The sequence below is a fragment of the Neomonachus schauinslandi genome, chromosome 3 (genome assembly GCF_002201575.2).
Source record: "Neomonachus schauinslandi chromosome 3, ASM220157v2, whole genome shotgun sequence".
NCBI lineage: Eukaryota > Metazoa > Chordata > Mammalia > Carnivora > Phocidae > Neomonachus > Neomonachus schauinslandi.
This window is the reverse complement of record NC_058405.1, coordinates 55,576,043-55,596,078: the sequence shown is the minus strand read 5'-3', so window position 1 is coordinate 55,596,078 and position 20,036 is coordinate 55,576,043. Positions and strand designations below refer to the sequence as shown.

Below are 20,036 nucleotides of genomic sequence, written 5' to 3'. Positions count from 1 at the left end.
GCCTGGGTGGCTCAGTTGGTTAAGCAACGGCCTTCGGCTCAGGTCATGATCCCGGAGTCCTGGGATCGAGTCCCGCGTCGGGCTCCCGGCTCAGCGGGGAGCCTGCTTCTCCCTCTGACCCTCTCCCCTCTCATGCTGTTTCTCTCTCTCTCTCTCTCAAATAAATAAATAAAATCTTTAAAAAAATAAAAAATAAAAAAATAAAATAAAATAAAAATTTTACAAAATAGAAAAATTATATAGTCTGGCCTTCATACCAGCTAAGAGCAATGTGAACATTAAACTGCAACCCCAAAATCAGTGGCTTTGAACCAAACTGAAAATTTAAGAAGATATTCCATGTTCTTTAGAAAGTGAGCTCACAAAATAAAATGTATAATCTTTATGATTTTATTTTATGAAAGAAATGTGTCCAATGACTATCTTAGCTAGCTGTATTCTTACTTTTCTAACATAACACTCTGCTCAATTTCCACCTAGCTTGCTTGCTCCATCTGTAACTGATCAATTTTTTTGTTTCCTTCTTCGATGATTACTTCTCCTGAACATAAGCCCCATGAGCCCAGGGACCTTACTGGCTCCTTATCGCTACTGTACGGTTCCCAGTACAATGCCAAGCATTGAGAAGGCACTCAATAAAAATACATTTGCTAAACACAGAAAATTATCTATCATACATAAAGAAAAAAATTCTAAGTATCCATCATATGTAATCCCACCACTAACACAGAACCACTTTTATCATTTTGGTGTATTTCCTTCCAATATTTTCATGAATTAGATAAGAAAATGTTTTAAGTGACAAACAGTTTGAATCTTAGTACTTACCATATAGTACTGAGTACTTCTCACACTATTAAATATTCTTTGAAAATAAGATTCTGATGGACAGATATAATACAGACATTTTTTTCTATTATAAATAAAACTGATGCATAATTTTATTTAACAAAAGGTAAAAAAAAGTTTTTAGAGTTACTAAGTAGTCATCTCACACTTAGATTATGGAAGATAAATGAATAAAAAAGAAAAGAAAAAACACTTCACCAGTTAACTCACCCTTTTTAGTAACTGATTTGTGAGGTTTTGTAGTGTGTTCACAGTGTATGTCTTCATAAGGTGCAAAGCTTTAGAAAGACACTGCTTAAATTTCAGCAAATATACAGGATAATCTTTAAAATTTGGCTGTAAAGGAGAGGGAAAGATTTACAAAGAGAAAACAAACATAGGCAGAGTAAACTATGAAAACAAACCTGTCCTTTATATGGTCTTATACAGATCGTAAGCTCGGCAAAGATGAATACAGGCTGCCCCTCCCTCGCACCCGCCCAACCAAAAGCTTACTTCACGCCATTTGGCTTTTACAAAAGACTTATAATCGTACCTGTTCTCACTAACCAAAAGAAATCCAAAGAGGATTTTCACTTTTCTGAAATGGTAACTGCTTCTTCGCTCTATGCCATTTTGGCTTACAAAAGGTTTCATGGGAACATTCTACTTTCAGATAGTGGGGGAAACCTGTACAGCTATAAATCCTTGGGGGACAGAAAGAGGGTGATTAAATCAAAGGGCCTGTTCCTTTATTTCCTCCCAAGTAACACTTTTTGTTTGTCAAAGAAATATCTAAAACATTAGGAAGTCAACAGCCTAAAAATCACTCATCCTTTTAGGCAGCATAAAACTGTGTCAGCCAGGACCTCTTTCGACTCCAGGGGTTGCCTCAGCAGCTGAAAGTACTTTTTTACATCACTACTGACAATGATTAAGAATTTACTACAGTCTTTCTTCAATTATATTACAGACACATTTTTCCCTTCAGAAGAAATAATTACTTTAAAGCATAAGAAATGATAAAATAGGGATGTTACTATATCTTACAAACATACAGAAATACCATGACTTACATGTGATGAGATATATGTTATACAATCATCTAACTTGGCCAGCATAGGTATGAATCCTTCACTATTAACAGACAACGTAGGAGAATTCAATTTCTTTAAGGGAAAAAAAAAAATCTTAATTCACAAAAAATATACAGGCAAAATTGAAAATTATGTATTAGATTTAGCATATTTCCCATTAAGCTATAACACAGTCATACTAATATCTTTACATTGTAAGAATCACCAAAATATCCTCAAATATAGCCCACGTGTAATAATAAAGAAAGGACAAAAAAAAAATACTGATTTAATTCAGTTTATTCCTAATGAGCTTTAAGGGGGCTCTTCATAAATTAGCAAATATTTATATTACCCCACTGTACAATGTTATACTAAAATAACACATCAACTACCTCGATTTCCCATTTTCTAGTACTTTATAACATATACAAATTTCCTACTTTCAAACACTGGTGATGTCCTAAAGGTTAAAGGATTAACTAGCAGTCATACCTATGTTTAGCAGTCATATTACAAAAGTAAAACATATATAAGTAAAATATAAGTAAGCATTTATAAAAATATATACAATAATAATGTAAGTATAAATATGAGTAATACATAACATAAACGTTCAGTACTTAATATATAAAACTACACATTAGAATATATAAAACTATATAACATACGTCTTTAATATAATATAAATATACAAAAATATAAGTAATGTATGTTAAAATGTAAAAAAAACAGCCAATTATTTATCTTGATAGCTTGGCAATGAACGATTTCCTTGTATTCCATTGTTAACTAGCTCCTAGTTTTCTAACTCTGTAGTAAACCATAATAATTATGATTAATTTAATGATTTTAATAATTTATATGTAGTAATTATGATTTATGAACCAGAAAGACAGAGGACTATAATTTACACAGCAGTTTTAATTGAGACTATTATTTTGTGATACAGGCATGCATTATAAGGACTATACTTCAAATTAAACATGAGATTAATTCAAAAAATGTTTTGATTACTAATAGCACAACCACAGCAAGATTTAAAATTTAATATTTCTTCTTACAATCTTCACAGCTTACAAATAAGATACTGTAAGTGGTAACTGACAAAGAGATTTTAATAACAATAATATAACTTAAGAACTACTACTTAAATCATATTTGAAAAAATCTGAACTGGTAATGATATCTCCATCAGGTACAAAGAGGAATATCTATCAGCAAGCAAACTATTAAGTTCAAATATCACTCAGGCCAATTTATAAATTTAAAAATTATATTCAGAAAGGGAAATATAAAATAAGGTCATTAACTTTACAAAAAGTAAAAAACCATGCTTACTGTGTTAATAGTTTCCAACTCATTAAAATAGGAAAGCTTTTGTTGAATGTTTTCAGCCAGATCAACAAGTTCCGACTTGCGTTTTTTAAAAGAATAAAAAATTAGCGTAAGAACGTAAGAATCAACACTCCAGTCTCAAAATTACATGAATAGATTTATACCAGACAGATAGGTTTATGTTAGACATAAGATTTCAGACTAATGCTCAAAGATTTCCGCAATTATGGACTAATAAGCAATGATTAGTACAGAAACTTACATATGATCTTTTATAAAACAATAAATAATTGCCTTTTAAAAGAACTCAAAATACAGAGAAAACTCAGATAAAGTAACTTAAGTGTTCTATCTTTAAATCATAAATTTAACTGCAATCTAGATCAGTTCATCTTTTCATAAACCCCACCATTACTACAATCACTGTGCTTGTCTGAAGTGTCAATAGTAAAGCATGCACAGAGCAAACTAATGTATGCTCTTCACTCTGAAATTGGGCTGAGATGTAACAGCTCAAAACATAGGAAAGCTTGCCTTGCCTAGTTCACTCGTGTAAGCTTATTTAAAATAAAAAAGTCTGACAATATAACAATTTGCATGCTTAGCACAAGGCCTCATACAGAGCAGAGTTCAATATATACTTGGAGAAAGTAGAGAAATTACAATTAAATTCTATTCATCTACTTAAAAATAAAATATTAAATACAATCACTAACCCTTTCCCATACTCCATATTACCTGTTCTTTTAGGAGCTGTTCACAGGCTTCATGTAGGGTTCCTGTCTTATTGGACACAAAAAGATACTGTTTCTGCAATGATTCCAGATGCTGTAGAGCACTGTTTACATCATTCAATATAGCATCACACTGCTCCTGAAACCCAGACAAGTAATCCCTCATCTGTCTAGAAAACAGAACCAAAAGGGGATTGGCAATAATATTTTCCCCCAATAAGCAGAGTCAATAAACAACAAAGTCTCATTTTTCCCCAAATGCTTGAATTTCAGAAGAGAAGTCTGACCATTCACTAAAGCTTATTATATTCAAAAACTATGTTAACACCTTTTCGAGTAATTTAGAAGGAAATCACTGCAACTATAAGCAACAAAAGAAGTCAGCCTTGAAGCCACAAGCTGGCCTTTCACATGTAAGGCAAGAAATCACCCGCCCAACTTTCAAAAACTAGGACACTAGGGCCATCCAAAGTATGGAATAGGTCAATCCCTTAGGTCACGTATGCCAAAAATCCCATGATGGTGTAATGTCATGGAAAGAATTTTGGACTTGGAATTAGAAGACCTGAGTGTAAGTCCCAGCTCTGCCCAACTCTCTATGACATTAGGCAAGTTACTTAATACTTTCAGGCCTCAGTTTGCACATTTGTAAAATGGGAAAAATAATACCTTTCCTCACATAGGTGCTATAAAGATTAAGTGGAATTATGTATCAAAGAGCCTAACACACTGCCTAGCAATAACACCTAATAAATGTTAAATAAATGCAGTTATTCAACCCACAGTCCCCAAATCAGCTAGAAATATGCACCATCATTTCTTCCATGCTAACACTATAAACAAACAGAACAACATAGTTACATCCAGTCTAGGTGGGCATCCCTAAAATCTCTTGGGTCTCTACTTCTAAAGAAAAGCAACAAATATCTCTTACAGTTCCTGTAAAATTCCCACTTGAACCCAAACCTTTCTAGAATTATCTAAAAACCATGTCTGTACCTCCTCACCTATTATGATATAACTATTTTTTTTAAATCACACAATTTCTCTCTAGCTCTTTTTAAAGAAAATGTTCCTGTTGGAACTTTCTTTGTACCTTAATTTTGTTTGAAGACACAGATTACGAAATGCTGCAGATGAGTATGATTTAAAAATCAGGATAGCCAACAAACTCAAGAACCACATACCTGTACTTAGTTTCTTCATCCTGATCCATCTGAGTTTGCAGCTTTGCAAACCATGAGAAAAACTGGAAAAATAAAGAGTATTATATTGTCAACAAAACTAAAACAGACAAAATGAAAAGTGGCTACATGCTAAACAGCAAGTAAAAAGGGTATACACTAAGTCTTATTGTTTGGGGATCAGACATTAGTAATTACTTTTAACCAGGTGATAACAATTTAATTCCATAATCAATATCTACATGCTAGGAAAAGCAAAGGATATTAAAAACATTGGTCATATCCAGAGTCAAACAAGGAGGAGTATTAAAGATACAATATGTAAAAAATATATATTTCTTCCTAAGAGGCTAATGCCCATTTGCTACTTTGCTCAATTTGAATAGGTAACTTAGGGTTTTTGGGTAAATGTTAATATTAATGTTATCTAATAAGAAATGAAAAAATATAAACTGAAATAATATAACAGAGTGGATTAAGAACATGAATTTTTGTATCAGCTAAACCTGGGTTTGAGTTATGGCCCTGCCACCTATATCATAAGTCATGAAAAATATTACTAAAAAGCGGTGGAGAAGACTGACAAAGAAGCATGAAGGATAATGGAAATGTTTTATATCTTGATCATAGTGGTAGTTAAACTTGTCAAAACTCATCAAGCAAAATACTTAAAACGAGTATATTTTATTGTGTATAAATTATAACTCAATATACTAGCTTTTTAAAAAATTTAAAGAGAGATACATAGGTACAAATTTAGCCCAGATGACTTTTTTTTTTTTCCAAATAGTCCAAATAAGTCATTGACACAGCGTAAGATTATCTTCTATAATTCTCAAGTGGGATTTGAAGTCAAGGGTATGCTTTATTCTCTCAAGATACAAGGCTTGCCAAGTACCTTAGCCATCATTTACTGGACACTGTGTGCCTGCCATACAGGGTATGCATTATCTAATTTTCAGAAAAACCCCATGAGATGGGTATACAATCATCCTTGTTTTACAGATTAGAAAACTAAAAGCCTAAGATATAAGTAATTTGCCTAAACTCACAAGGATGGTAAGTGATGGAAGTGACTTTCAGATCCAGGGTGGCCTATCTCAAGAGGTGGAGCTCTTTTTCACTCTGCAGCACCGCCTCTTGACTTACTACATATGCAATTCAGCATGCTTGCTTTTTGTTTTACTTGGTAAATCCCTAGGCTTTGATTTTTACAGGGCAGAAAGAAGAGACGGGAAGTGGCAGAAGGAACTGCTATACATTTAGGTTTATAATTAGGAATAAATAAAAATCAAGGGAAGATTACACATGTAAACTACTGAAAAATAACTATAAGGATTCACCTAAAGAGAACACTTAGGTTCTTAAAAAAAGAAATTACATAGCAACAAGCAGAGGGGTGTGTGCGCACATGTGCGAGTATGTGCACACACACACGCATGCTGGGGGGGACACATTAACATATACACTGGGGGAAGTCAAAAGTGCATGGAATATTAAAACCCTAATGACTAGCTATCAACATCCACACTTGGAATATCGTATCTTTATCTGTATTTCAAGTATAATTGGGCAATAGGTTAATTTACAACACTTAACAAAACAGCCATAGCTAACACAAAATCAAGACTGTTCTAGAAAGATCTGATGTTAACTATAGTTTCAAATGTTCAGAACTTTTAATTAGAGCATTTTTATTAGCCCTGTCTTGAGATATTTAGAATAATCAAACGCCCTTAGCAACAACACTGCCATTCACCTGCTGCGCAGTTTCAATTCTTTCTTCTTCCATTTCTAAGGAAGTGAAACCCTTCGAGAGAATGTCTTCTGTAGATTCGGGTACTACTGAAGTCTGTGCAATGGGCAGCGACTGGGATGTTATGCTACATAAGTCTTCAATTGGAAGCTTCAAAAAAAAGAGCCACAAATATATTTAAATAACTTGAAAACTCTCTAAACAAGTTATTCCATCTCACTGTTTTGACAGAGAAAGAAATGTTTTCTATTAAATCATTTGAGGTTAATAAATGCCATATAATAATACAACGAGGCTCTTTCTATTAAATGCTAGTCTCAAAATATAAATGTGATAGTGATATCACACCACTAGTAAAGTCAGGTTTTTGAGTTACATTTCTAATACTGGCCATGAATCTGTGCTAATCAATACACATTTTCCTACTTGAACCTCTTGTGAACTGGCACCAAAGGCAAAAACCTGTATGCTGTGGAAAGTAGCTTGCCTTTCCCAGGATCTAACAAAAGAGCTTGGCCTGATTAATGAGCACCAACAGAAAATAAATCACACCCAAGAATTAACTATCAATAGTTATCAAATATCAATAACTATCAATTATCTCCTTATGCCATTTCTACCATTGGCACACTTCACACACACCTTGGTGACAAATTTTGAAATTACAACTGAGTAGAAAGAATTTCAGAGTTTCCCATCAGTTTCAGAAGAGCCCCACCTACAAGGCCTCACTTTGAGGCCATCAGACCTACAATAGTTTCTAGTTCTCCACTACTAAAGATAGTCCAGGTGTTAATTTACCTATAGTCACACAGACATGCTACTTTTAAACCTACAATAAATGGAGTGTGGATGCAGGGTAAGGTAAAAGGGCCTGTTTCATTTCAGTTCCAGTTTTTATTCCTCAGGGCGTAACATTTAAAGCCCACCTATACAAAACCTTGACCCAGGGCCTTAGGAAATTGCTCCCATCTGTTTTCCTAGATATAAAACTTTCATCTGAAGATAGTATTTGATCTTCAAAGCTAAAAAAAAAAAAAAAAGCTAGATGCACAATGCACCATCACTAATTTAGAAATACAACCCTTTGTACCCGAGTTCAAGTGGAGCCATCCCTTCTGGTAAGGTAAAGCACCTTATAACGCAGCCTGGTTTGAACCCTGCTCCTGCTCACGTATACACTGTGACCATGGGCAAATTACTTATTACTTCTAATCCCCAATTTCTTTTCTATAAAATAAGAATTACAGTATCTGGGGCGCCTGGGTGGCTCAGTCGGTTAAGTGTCTGCCTCTGGCTCAGGTCATGATCTCAGGATCCTGGGATTGAGCCCCACATGGGGCTCCCTGCTCAGTGGTGGAGTCTGCTTCTCCCTCTCCCTCTGTGCCCTCCCCCCCCCACAGCTCACGCTCTCTCTCAAATAAAATCTTTAAAAAAAAAGAAAGATAAAAAGAATTCCAGTATCTGTATCATGAAGCCATTGTGAAAAAAAGAAAACACAGGTGTGGCAAAACAGGCTTCTAAACTGCTGAGAAGCTGCAGACCAAAAAAAAAAAAAAAAAAAAACCAAAATGTTCAAGAAGGTCTTCGTCTGCCTTCTCCCCACAAATGAGTTGAGTCTGACTCAAGAGCCAGGAGGTCATGGGTATGTGTAAATACATCTTATTAAGGGCACCACTTATTCATGTAAACTCTTCCCGAATGGTGACATAATACCTCAGTAATAAAAGGACACAGTAAAAAACTAAATTTCTCAAATCCGGTGAGAAACTATCTTGAGTCTGAAGTATCACCAGCAACTGTGTGCTGCCACCAAGGGTTCAGAAAGTAAAAGGGCCTTTGTTTCATTTCAATTCCAGTTTTGAGTCTGGAGGCGGAGAGGCTGTACAGTCACACTGTTCCTGCTCTGTGCAACCAGCCCAATTACCAACAAAAGCGTCCTCCTTGGAGAGGGGGAGGTAACCCCCCAGAGACAATACTATGTGTATTTAGCATAATGCCTGCCAGATAGTAAACACTCAATAAATCTGAGCTACTACTATTTACCATATTATTCTTATTATTCCTATTTATGAGCAACAGAGTAAGTAAATCTATAAATCAGAATCTAGAGTGCCTCTTGGGAACAGAACAGTCCATAAGCTATTTTTATAAAATTATATCTCACTAGGAATAAAATTTGGTTCTATATGAACAGACTGTGACAAAATTCAAACATATGGGACACCTGGGTGGCTCAGTCAGTTGGGTGTCTGCCGTTGGCTCGGGTCGTGATCTCAGGGTCCTGGGATTGAGCCCCACATCAAGCTCCTTGCTCAGTGGGGAGCCTGCTTCTCCCTCTGCCTGCTCTGCCTGCCACTCCCCCTGCTTGTGCGCTCGTGCTCTCTCTCTCTGACAAATAAATAAAATCTTAAAAAACAAAAAATTCAAACATATAACTCTATCATCAATGTTTACATAATACCTAAAAGGGAAAAGGGAAGGGAGATGTGGATCAGGCTCAGATTTAAAGAACATACCAGAAAGCACAGGGATACTAGGCTAAGGTAAAAGAAAGCTGGACAGAGGGCTGCTGCAATGGATTCATCAGTACACTCAACACAGCTAAAGAATCCATGAAATTGAAGACAGTCAATATAATAACCCAACAGTAAACACACACAGGGAAACAGAGTGAGAAAATACAAACTGAACACACTATCCAAGAAGAGTGGGATGGTATCAAATCATCTAGTATATGCATACTTTGAATACCAAAAGGAGAGAGAATAGGGTAGAAAAAATATTTTAGTTGAGAATTTTCCAAAAATAATAAAAGACACCAAACTACAGTTCTGAGCTCAGCAAATCCCAAACAGAATACACACATAAACACACACACACACAAATGCACATCTAGACACATGATATTCAAACTCCTGAAAAACAAAGTTAAAAAGAAAATCTTGGCAGACAAAGGAGAAAAGACTTTACATGCAGAAGAATGAAGATAAGAATTACAGCAGACTTCTCATCAGAAATTATGCAAATCTTTTAAGTGATAAAAGGAAAAAACTGTCAATCCAGAGTTCTTGATCTAGAATTTTTTTTTTTTAAGATTTTATTTATTTATTTGAGAGAGAGAGAATGAGAGAGAGCACATGAGAGGGGGGAGGGTCAGAGTGAGAAGCAGACTCCCTGCCGAGCAGAGAGCCCGATGGGGGACTCGATCCAGGGACTCCAGGATCATGACCTGAGCCGAAGGCAGTCGCTTAACCAACTGAGCCACCCAGGCGCTCCAGAATTTTTTTTTTTTTTAATGAAAGGGAAATAGAGACTGTTTAAACAAAGCTGAGAGAATGCATTTCTAGCAGACTTGTACTACAAGAAATGTTAAAGGCAATTCTTCAAAAGCAGATAGAACATAAGTTCCAGATGGGAACCTCAATCTTAAAACAAAACAACAACAAAAAAAAAAAACTAAAGCACTCCAGAAATGGTTAAATTAAAGGTAAATATGACAATTTTTAAAATTTTTAATCACTCAGAAAGATAAAGGTAAAAAGCAAACATAGTATCAATGTATCATGGGTTTAAAACATGTGAAAGTAAAATACATAACAATAGCACAAAAGAGAGAGGAAGAATTGGGAGCATACTAATGTGAGATCCTTATTCACACATGAAGTAGTATAATATTTAAAAACAGACTGTGACTAATTAAAGAAATATATTGTACAGGGCGCCTGGGTGGCTCAGTCGGTTAAGCGACTGCCTTCGGCTCAGATCATGATCTCGGGGTCCTGGGATTGAGCCCCGCATCGGGCTCCCTGCTCCGCGGGAAGCCTGCTTCTCCTTCTCCCACTCCCCCTGCTTCTCCTTCTCCCACTCCCCCTGCTTGTGTTCCCTCTCTCGCTGTCTCTCTCTCTCTGTCAAATAAATAAAATCTTTAAAAAAAAAAAAAAAGAAAGAAATATATTGTAAACACTAGGGCAATCATTTGAAATATTGAAAACGCATAGAGGACCTAGCAAAATTCAGTCCTTCAATACCACCAAGACCTATATCTATCCTTAATTCAATCCCTTTGAGAAAAAAGATCTTAAATGTATCTTTAAAAGTCATATAAATCAATGTCAAAATTCTGGTTGTAATACCACATACATGGTTTTGCGAAGTGAAAATGCAATAATCATATTCTATCAGAGTTTATGAGGTCTTAAACCACATAATTCTGACACCACTTGACAATATATCACAAATTACAGATAAAAAGTAAAATTCCTCTTGTTCCAGAATCATTTATAATATACATAGCAGTCTTTTAAACATAGTTACTTGAAAAGATAATAAATTCACATGGCACAAAATTTAAAGGACATTCAGTAAAAGTCCCCTTCCCCTGGACCCATTCTCCAACCATCCAGTTCCTTCCTCAGAAGCTATTAGTTACGAGTTTCTCGTGATTCTTTCCTGTAATAGCCTATATATAGACAAGGGAAGTGTACCTTTTAATAGTATGCTATACACACTTTGCCTTTTTCATTTAATATGCATCATTTTCAATTGTCTCTCAAAAGAGTATGGATTTCACTCTCTTATTTTATATATATATATATATATTTTTAAAGAATTTATTTATTTGACAGAGTCAGCGAGAGAGGGAACACAAGCAGGGGGAGAAGGAGAGGGAGAAGCAGGCCTCCCACTGAGCAGGGAGCCCAATGCAGGCTCGATCCCAGGACCCTGGGATCATGACCTGAGCCGAAGGCAGATGCTTAACGACTGAGCCACCCAGGTGCCCCTACTCTCTCACTTTAAATTCATAACTGTCTGTCATTAAACTATAACAGGCCCATTATTTTAGAAGTCCAGGAGTACAGAATGATTATTTAAGTAAAAACCAAGTCTTCCTTCTTCTCCTCCATATTTCCAGTTGTTCTTCTCTAAGGCAATACCAGTGTTTTGTTTGTTCGTTTAAAAGATTTATTTATTTGTCAGAGAGCACAAGCAGCGGGAACAGCAGACAGAGGGAGAAGCAGGCTCCCTGCTGAGCAGGGAGCCCGATGTGGGACTCGATCCCAGGACTCTGGGATCATGACCAGAGCCAAAGGCAGACGCTTAACAGACTGAGCCACCCAGGAATCCCAATACCAGTGTTTATAATTGAGAAATTCTCCTAAGGAATTTGAGGGCAGAATGAAGAACTTAAGAAGGAATGAAAGAGAGAATTTGCAATTTTTATCAATCTTCCTTTAGAAATTATTCAAAACACATGAACATAATTTTATTCTAAATCATCAAAAGAATTATAATGGAAGAGTAAAATCCTTCCCCCAACTCCCACTTTTAGCCAATTTAACCATTTGCAATATTTTTGGTGGTTACCCCATAACTCTAAAACACAGATTTACAGCAGTCTTCACTCAATTCATCAATCTGAGGTCCCCACTAAGTAAAATGAAGAAATGAGTCTCCCTAATATTTTCTTCTACATTTAATCTCAAATCCTGTCATTTATACCATCTCTTTAGATCTTCAAAATTAATAATATTTATACCTTATTCTGTAATTAAGTCTTTAGATTTTTAAAATGGTTGTACATACTTCCTGACTTCCATAAATTTACCAAAACTACAAGTTTACTGATACTGTCTTTCTTTCTGGGGTGCCACACAAATATTACTGTCATGTCAAAAGGACCAAGGGTGTCATACACATGTGGTCAGTCTGTCATCTTGAACCAAAAAATATTTATCTTCTAATTTACTTTAGAAAACCAAATCATATGAAAACTCTAGATACTTAACAAGGTAATGCAGATATTCCAGATATGGTCTATAATCATGTTGTGAGTAAACATAATCTGAATATATGAAAAAGCATTCTATTTGATTACGTATAAATACTAACTACTTTTCAAGCATAAGGACTTTTATCTTATTTTTAAAGATTTTATTTATTTATTTGACAGAGAGCAAGCGAGCACAAGCAGGGGGAGTGGAAGGAAGAGGGAGAAGTGGGTTCCCCACTGAGCAGGGAGCCCCATGTAGGACTCGATCCCAGAACCCTGAGATCATGACCTGAGCCGACTGAGCCACCCAGGCACCCTGCATAAGGACTTTTAAATACCAGAAATAGAAGGAGGCTTCCTGTCCTGTTCCCTTGTTCTCACTAATACAAAACCATTTACTCTCAAACCAAGCAAGAGAGAAGCCATGCAGACCACTTCTAAGAAGTAATTTTTTATAGAAACAAAACAAGTTGCTTTTTAAAAGAGTATGAGAAAATGCCCCCATTAGGTACATTTGCTCAGCTGTCTTCTTTTCTCAAAGCACCTGGAATAGAAAGGAAAATCAAGAGGTATGGTGGTGTCATAAACTTTCCTGTTCTGACCTCTCATTCACTCCTGGCTCTCCTGGCTGGCTCAGTCAGTAGAGCACGCAACTCTTCATCCGGGAGTCATGAGTTCGAGTCCCACACTGGGTGTAGAAATTACTTTAAAAAAATAAATAAATAAACTGGCTCTCATTCACTCATTCACTCCTGAGTCCTCTGGCTCACCCACACTGTGCTGGCTTCCAGATGGAGCAGACATTTACCACCAGAGAGAGAAGAGCACAGATCTAGGTTCCTAATTGGCAGTCCTAGAGAGCTACTGTATAGTTTATGCAAATGGTATGTTAACATCTTAAATAATAATTACAATAAACTATCAACCTTACCTGACGAGTTAAGCAGGCCCAGGAAAAAAACAAATACACCTTTCTTTCCCAAACTTTATTTCTTGCACAGTTCTGGGTTAGAGAATATCACTTTCATAATCTAAACAATTCATTCCCTAAAGGAAACCTGATGTTACTTTCTCTCATTGGAGCAAATCATTGAAGAGGTATAGATGGAATCACAGAACCTTCCTCAAGGCACTTAACCTCTTTTCTTACCTTTGGTCTGAGTGACACCTGTACCAGCTCAGGATCACAAAATTCTAACCTATTCTCTCAAGTTATTAATCATTTGGGGGGAGGGGAGGACAAGAAGAGAGAACGTTCGAGGGAGGACAACGGGAGGACGCCTCTTCTGGAGAAGTAAGCAGCCCTGGCCAGGGCCCTCCAAACTGGGCCTTGCTCCTGGTTCTCCAGCCGCCGCAATGGCCCGAGGTCAGCATCTGTGGCCTGGAATCCCTGCTGGGGCCGGACCAGTGGGCCTGGGCTTCAGTCCCCGTCCAGAGCAGGTGAGTCCCCTGCCTGACGCACTGTGTCCGCACTCTCCACAGCTGGTGTGCCGGGGGCCAGGGTGCAGGAGCGCCCCAGTTTGGAGAGCTGGCTGCTAGGACAGGGGCATGCCGAGGTCCTCCAGCTCCCTAGGCCTCCCCAGGCGGCCTGGAGGCTTCCTCACTCTCCTGCTCTCCAGAAGGTAAACTTCCAGCCGGGTCCCTGCTACCCACCATGGAGCCCTTCGTGTACCCCACCCTCAAGAATCGCACTGGGGTCCACTCGCAAAACCCTCAAGGATTTAAAACAGTCTTATCTCGTAACCTTTCTTTACCGGTCAAAACCGTCGGCAGAAAAAATTATCAGGAAGTAAGCTTCTAAGCTTCCTTAGTTCTAAATACTCCCAGGTATGGATTCGCCTAGGTTAATAGGCACTTTCCTTCATTCTCACTGGGTTATTCGACTGCTAACTTGGCTATTTCAAACTGAATATGCCCCGAACCAGATTTACTGGCCCTGCGTACCCCCCTTCCCAAAAAAAAAAAAAAAAATCATTTGGGGGGAAAAAAGCATATAATATAATACTACCAGGTCACTTGCTATGTGCACTTTACATACACGATTTCACTGAATTCTCACAACCCCCCATCAGACGAATAAGGTACTATTATGAACCCCATTTTATAAAGAAGAAAACAGGCTCAAAGAAGTTAAATATATTAAGAACACACAGCCTTAAGGAAAACACTGTCACAGTACATTTCAGGTAAATTTCAGGATCAATTATTATAGCATTGATCAAGAACTACTAAGTTCAGCAGAAAGAAAAAGGCCCTCACTACTAAAAAATTTGCCCTGGCTACAAGAAACCAGTCTACCTAATACTCTACTGCAAATTCTTTTATCTAACACCAAAAAAAAAGATATAACGTCTTTCCAAGATAAGACCAGTTCCCCTTCATAAAAGAGAAAGCTATTTTCTACAGAAGTTATTACAGCTTTATGATATTTACTGAAGCGTTAGCTGGCCTTTTGCTATTCAACTAACCTGCTCAGTTCCAGTTGTTCAGGAAGTAATTAATCTTGTGAAAATTGTGAAACACTACAGAAAATCCTTTACAGATACACTAGACAAAAACTGAGGCATTCTTTTTCAGCACCAGTGTTAAGAGTGGTAACAGATAAAGAATTCAATTCCAATGTTCCCACCAGACATATAAATACTTTAGTAAAGGTAAATGAAGACTGTAGATAGCTAAAGAGCAATGACTCCCCTGAAAGATCCCAGACAGGTAAATAAAGGTCATTTCATTCTCGTAGGAATCCAGATACATGTACCAGAACACACTCACTGAACCCCTGAACTTGTCAAGCTCATCTCCTACCCATGACTTTGCATTGTTTTTTCCTCCACCTGGAAGGTTATTTCTCTAGCCTTTGCAAGGCTGGCATCTTGTTTTCCATCATGAGTTTTCACATTAGACTGTCACTTTCTTAGGCTTCCTTCCTTGTCCCTTTGTGTCACACTATCTTTTGTTTTCCTTATATCATGGATCACTGTCTGAACACACCTTGTTCTTTTTTACAAGTTCTTGATCACAATTATGTCAGCTCCATGAGACTAGGGATCTTGATTTTCTTATCCTTCTATCCTCAATTCCTAGCCCAGAGTAGGCACATAATATATGTTAAACGACTGCATGAGGTGAATGTGGGCATTATACTGCATAAATATGAAAAAAAAAAATGGGGTGAAAATGAAAGATTCCATTTACTTCCTCCAAACCCCTTTCCTTCATGCTCAATAACAGTTTATAAGCTAAGATAATAAAAGCAAATTGGGTTACTATTCTTGTGGATATGTTCCCCACAGGCGCTGTAATGTCCAAGCATCCTGCTTCGGTAACAGGCCAAATCAATTATAAATAGACTGGAACGTTTATAAAGCAAACAACTTCTATTATGCAGAGAATAAAAGACTTTGATAGCCAAGCCAAAGAAATTTCCCCGTTTCCTCCTTTATTTCAGCATAGCATCCTACAGGTGGACAGAGAAACACAATAAAGAACACCTGTACTTTACAGTGGAGCACATAACAGTGAAAGTGAACTTTCAGGGCGCCTGGGTGGCTCAGTTGGTTAAGCGACTGCCTTCGGCTCAGGTCATGATCCTGGAGTCCCGGGATCGAGTCCCGCATCCGGCTCCCCGCTAGGCGGGGAGTCTGCTTCTCCCTCTGAACCTCCTCCCTCTCATGCTCTCTGTCTCTCATTCTCTCTCTCTCTCTCAAATAAATAAATAAAATCTTAAAAAAAAAAAGTGAACTTTCAAGTCAAAGTTCTCAACCTCTAATATTTGAGGGTAGAAAAAAAAAAACTTTGTCTCTAAAAACAATGTGCCTTTGGACACAATTCCAAATCGTGTACAAGGAGTGCTTCCAACATAAAAAATAACCATCATTATTAATAAAATAGTAATCCTAAACCTGGCTCTCAAAACCAGAAAAAAGCCTGCCAAACATCTGACAATTCATAATATGTACTTCTTGGTATTGTAACTACTTGAACTGAATCACACAAGCGGTAATTATACATAATATTTTAATTAAGATTAAAAACGTTGACACTAACACCGAAAACCAGCGTTCCCTAATGTACTGACCCAGCGTTCAAAGAAAATTCATTTTTATGGCTCTGTTACAGGTCAGATAAATCGATCTCCCATAACCTGTACTTGGTGGAGAGCTTATTGTTCAATGTGCGATGAATGAAACCGTCACTCAGGATCAAGTTGTGTCTCTCCAAGTGCCCCCGTGGAAAAAGGAAGCTGGGTTACTCATTAAGGTGGTAAACGAATACCAACAGGAAGGAGGTTGTCCTGAAGCAAAGCTCTTCGGGTTCGGTGCCCTCTCCTGGGAGATGGTGGGCAGCAGGAATACGCCTCAGCTGATAGCAGGGACACCCGGGGCAAGACGCGCAGGGCAAGGCTCCCAGCCAACCGTCCCACGCCAGGTGGAGGGCTGGGTGCCAGCCAACACCAGCCACTGGACGCCCCCGCAGCCGTCCCCCCCCAAGAGCAGAGTCGGCGATCGCCGACAGTGCTAGGCCTGACAGCCCGGGAAGGTGAGGGGGCCTCTCCCACCCGAGCCGCCACCGTGAAACGGGAGGAGGGAGCAGAGCCCCCGGGCTACAGTCTGCAAGGCCGGGGTCTGCGGGCGCGCCGGAGAAGCATCCCAGCCCCGCCTCCTTGCCGCCCCAGCCCGGTTCCAGCAGGTCACCTCACCTCGGCCGGAACGGGCAGGTTCTCTGCCGCCGCCTTCAGCTCCAGCACCGAGTCCATCTGCCTGTCGGTCAGCGGCGCCGTCGTGTCGGGTCTCCGATCCCAGAGAGCCAGCTTTTCCCGAGCGTCGCGCTCTGCCGCCGCCTCAGGCGGCAGCAGGAGCGCCGCCTCTGCCATTGCCGCTGCCCCTGTGGGCCTCAGCAGCAGCGGGGTGGTGGGGACCCCGACAGACAGGCCCGGGCCACTTCCGGGGGAGCCCGGGCTTCCAGCAAGGCACCGGCGGCGGGGCGGAGCCGAATAACCTGACCCCGGAAATGCTTCCACTGTGTGTGGGCGGGACCGAGGCAAGGATAGACGTGGCTCTAGACGGGGTACAAATATTTCCGGTTGGGATATAGAAGAAGCGGGCAAAGAATATAGGCCCTGACGGAATTAGAAATGCCCCTACCGGAAGTCTCTTTCTCAACTTCAATAACTTTATTGTTACGTGTTCTTCAGGTTATTGACAATTGAGTTACCTGACCCTGCCGGCAGAGGTCCTCCTGAACTCCAGGATCTCCAGCCTCAGTTCACAGCTGTCTAGTCTGGGTGGAGTGTGTGGACCGTGTGATTTCCGTGTGGACATGTTGACAGTTTCCACCGCCTAGATCACAACCACCAGTATAAACTTTTCCAACATCCAAATAATTCTGCTGTTAGAAAACCAAGTTATGAAAACACATAAAAACTCAAAGATTTTTGTATATGAAAAATCTTTAATAGTATCAAATAACTCGGGGGGCCTGGGTGGCTCAGTCGTTAAGCAGCTGCCTTCCGCTCAGGTCATGATCCCGGGGTCCTGGGATGGAGCCCTATGTCGGGCTCTCTGCTCGGTGGAACCTGCTTGTCCCTCTCCCTCTGCCCGCCGCTCTCTGCTTGTTCTCTCTCTCTCTCTCAAATAAATAAATAAAATCTATGTCCAACACTGAAGAATTGGATTAATTCATGGCACAGACATGTAATTGAAATACTATTCAATCCAAGGGTGCCTGGGTGGCTCAGTCGGTTAAGCCCAGGAAAGCCCTGGACTCTTGAATTCGGCTGCAGTCATGATCTCAGGGTCCGGGGGTAGGGCTCCATGCTCATCCTGGAGTCGGCTTGGGATTCTCTCTCTCCTCTCCCTCTACCCCTCCCCGCTGCTCTCATGCACTCTCTCTCTCTCTCTCTCTCAAATAAATAAATCTTTAAAAAACCACTATTCTGTCTTTTAAATCATGTTGTAGTTTTGACAAATAAAAACAAATATAGTATTGGATAATTTGTAAAATAAAAGTTCTATAATTTATAGAATAAATAAATATCTGTGAGTCCATACTGACATAAATAAATGATTGGATAAGTAAATGAGGGAGAAGGGATAATTCTACAGAGGAATTCCTATCAATAAATATAGAATAAGGAAAATAGAAATAATTGACAGACAAAATCTAAGAATGGGTTCTAAAATTAGCGGGTGAAAGTTTGAGGAGAAACAAATTTGCACTGTATCAAATGATCTCCCCAAGGTATTTATTAATAGCAATGAGGGGCTCGGATATTTTACAGTGGAGAAACCTGGCAAGTATCACCTTCACCAAGCCACAAAGGTCAACATCATCATCATGAAACTCCTGACATGATAAGTTGAGGAGAAGGACACAGTATCACTTCTGTGGTATTCCTGCCAAAAATGCAAAACTACATTCTAATTATGAGAAAACATCAGACAAACCCAAATTGAGGGACATCCTGTAAAGCAAGTGACCGGTATTTTTCAAAAGTGTTAAAATCATAAAAGACACAGAAAAACCACGGAACTGTTACATTAGGAGATGAGGGAGGCATGACAGCTGGATGCAGTGTAGGAATCAAGATTAGATCCTGGGACAGAAAAAGGGAAAACTATAGAATAAAATAAAGATATTTGAATAAAGTCTGCAGTTTAGATTACACTATTGTACCAATGTTAATTTCCCAGTTTTGATTATTGTACATGATTTTGTAAGATGGTAACATTGGGGGAAGCTGAATGAAGGGCACACCTGAACTCTGTACTACATTTGCAACTTTTCTGAAGTCTAAAATTACCTAAATGTAGGTGATTGGGATTACTAATTATGTTTTTTTTCTTTTCTTTTTTTTTTTTTTGTTTTAAAGGATTTATTTATTTATTTATTTGACAGAGAGATAGAGAGCACTAGTAGGCAGAGTGTCAGGCAGAGGGAAAGGGAGAAGCAGGCTCTCTGCTGAGCAGGGAGCCCGATGCGGGGCTCGATTCCAGGACCCTGGGATCATGACCTGAGCCAAAGGCAGCTGCTTAACCAACTGAGCCACCCAGGTGCCCCTCTTTTCTTTTTTTTTTTATCATTCATCCCAGCTTCAGAGCATTGTTTCCCCATCAAACCACTCCACCACTATTTCCTAGAGAAAATCATCTTGTAGATACATAGAGACATGTGGATCTACTCATCAAAGTACCTAACACACACTCTCTTCTTGCCAGACCGATCTCTAGTTCCAAAAATCTCAGAAATAAAATTAATTCTCTTGAGTTTTGTGATGTCAATTCTTCACCAAACATCGTCCTTTTATATTCATCCAAATATAAGCATATTTTTCTCCCAAATGTGTTT

The 20,036-nt window shown here is 38.7% G+C and overlaps 1 protein-coding gene across 1 annotated transcript in view; it reads right to left on the bottom strand.

Moving 5' to 3' along the window:
* Positions 1-17,663, bottom strand: part of COG3 (component of oligomeric golgi complex 3) — a 77,400-nt gene extending 59,737 nt beyond the window's left edge. The window contains exons 1-7 of the mRNA XM_021697957.1: positions 17,389-17,663; positions 6,920-7,066; positions 5,164-5,225; positions 3,981-4,146; positions 3,246-3,320; positions 1,905-1,997; positions 1,060-1,185 (exon numbers count right to left, since the gene is read on the bottom strand). Coding sequence (XP_021553632.1) covers positions 1,060-1,185; positions 1,905-1,997; positions 3,246-3,320; positions 3,981-4,146; positions 5,164-5,225; positions 6,920-7,066; positions 17,389-17,562 — 843 coding nt within the window. The 5' untranslated portion in view covers positions 17,563-17,663. The remainder of the gene's footprint in view (positions 1-1,059; positions 1,186-1,904; positions 1,998-3,245; positions 3,321-3,980; positions 4,147-5,163; positions 5,226-6,919; positions 7,067-17,388) is intronic.
* Between the last annotated feature and the right edge of the window lie 2,373 nt (positions 17,664-20,036).